Raw genomic sequence first — 1,436 nt, 5'->3', positions numbered from 1 at the left:
TTGGCGAAGTCGCTCATGACGCTGGGCAGGCTGGTGAAGGTCAGCACCGGGATGAGGGCGAACGGGAGCTGCGATGAAGGGAGGAGGATGAGGAGGGGGGAGCCCGCCCCACGCGTCCCCGAGGGGGATTGTGACACAGCGACGGGGATTTCCCCCGGCTGGGAAAAGCGTGGGGCCGTGGAGTGGGGTGGGGGTCACTGGGATGACCTCAAGGACCTGCACAAGCCCCCAGCACAGGGAGCTGCCAAGTACATGGCCCAGCGCCCCACGGCCAAGCCCAGCCAGCCCCCCTCCCCGTTACAGCCGTTCCCCAGTGCCCCATCACTGCGTGTCCCAGTGACACGCGGGTCCCTGTCCCCCCCTCCCCGTTACAGCCGTTCCCCTCCTCCCATCTCTCCGTGTTGGGGTGACACATGGATCCCTCCTGTTCCCCCCTCCCCTCCTAACGCCGGAGCCGTGCCCGCATCCAGGCTGAACGAGCGCATCCTCGTCGTCCTCCTCGGGACCCCCAACCCCTCCCTCGTGCCCCACACCGGCACCACCACTGGGTCCCGTAGGGGCGGAGCACAGGGGGCCGACCCTCCCTGCCCCGCTGCTGGAAGCCGGGGTAGGGGCAGCTTCCCCCCCCACTTTGCAGGAAGGAACCCAAAGGAAGCGCTGGGAAGCGCTGCGGACCCCTGCCCACCTCCCCACGGACCCTGCCCCACCTGCAGGCTCATGAGGACGTTGAGGAAATCGTTCATGCCCGTCAGGTGCTCCACGTCCTGGAAGATCGCCACGAAGAGCGTGGGCGTGATGGCGATGGAGCGCGTCAGCAGCACGCGGGCAAAGCGCGACCAGCGCAGGTTGAGGAATCCCTGCGGGGGGAGACAGCGGTGACAGCGGGGACGGGGGGAGATGGGGAACGGTGACAGGAGGGGAGCGGAGGATACGGGAAAGAAGAGGAGCAGAGTGGAAGAGGAGGGGACAGAGTGAGACAAGAGGAGAAGAGCAGAGAGGGAGAGGAGGAGACAGAGAGAATGAAGAGCAGAGCAGCAGAGCAGGGGAACACGGGTAGGGCAGAGGAAGGAGAAGAGCAGAAGAGGAAAAGAAAGGAAATAACTGAGGAGGAAGAGCAGAGAACAGGGGATACAGGACGGACAGAAGAGGAGCAGAGTGGAAGAGGAGAACAGAGAAGAGGAAGAGGAGGAGGAGGAGGAGGAGGAGAGCTGATGAGAGGGAGATGAGGAGATAGAGTGAAGAAAGAAAAGGGGAAGAGAAGAGCAGCAGAGGACAAGGGCAGGGCGGGTGAAGGAGAAGAGCAGAAGAGGACACGGAGAAAGGACACAGGACAGAGCAGGAGCAGAGTGCAGAGGAGGAGATCCAGGACAGACAGCGGAGAGCAGGAAAAGAGAAGAGAGGAAAAAGTTGAGAGGGAAAAGCAAAGCAGAGTGGGG

General features: G+C 63.1%; 1 protein-coding gene across 1 annotated transcript in view; it reads right to left on the bottom strand.

Moving 5' to 3' along the window:
- The window catches only part of SLC11A2 (solute carrier family 11 member 2), a 7,379-nt gene continuing 6,151 nt past the window's right edge, over window positions 209-1,436 (bottom strand). The window contains exons 3-4 of the mRNA XM_021379092.1: window positions 686-857; window positions 209-216 (exon numbers count right to left, since the gene is read on the bottom strand). Of these exons, the coding sequence (XP_021234767.1) occupies window positions 209-216; window positions 686-857 (180 nt within the window). The remainder of the gene's footprint in view (window positions 217-685; window positions 858-1,436) is intronic.

The sequence above is a fragment of the Numida meleagris genome, chromosome 32 (assembly GCF_002078875.1).
Source record: "Numida meleagris isolate 19003 breed g44 Domestic line chromosome 32, NumMel1.0, whole genome shotgun sequence".
Classification (NCBI taxonomy): domain Eukaryota; kingdom Metazoa; phylum Chordata; class Aves; order Galliformes; family Numididae; genus Numida; species Numida meleagris.
Note: the sequence above shows the minus strand (reverse complement) of the source record. Positions and strands in the feature narration are given on the sequence as shown.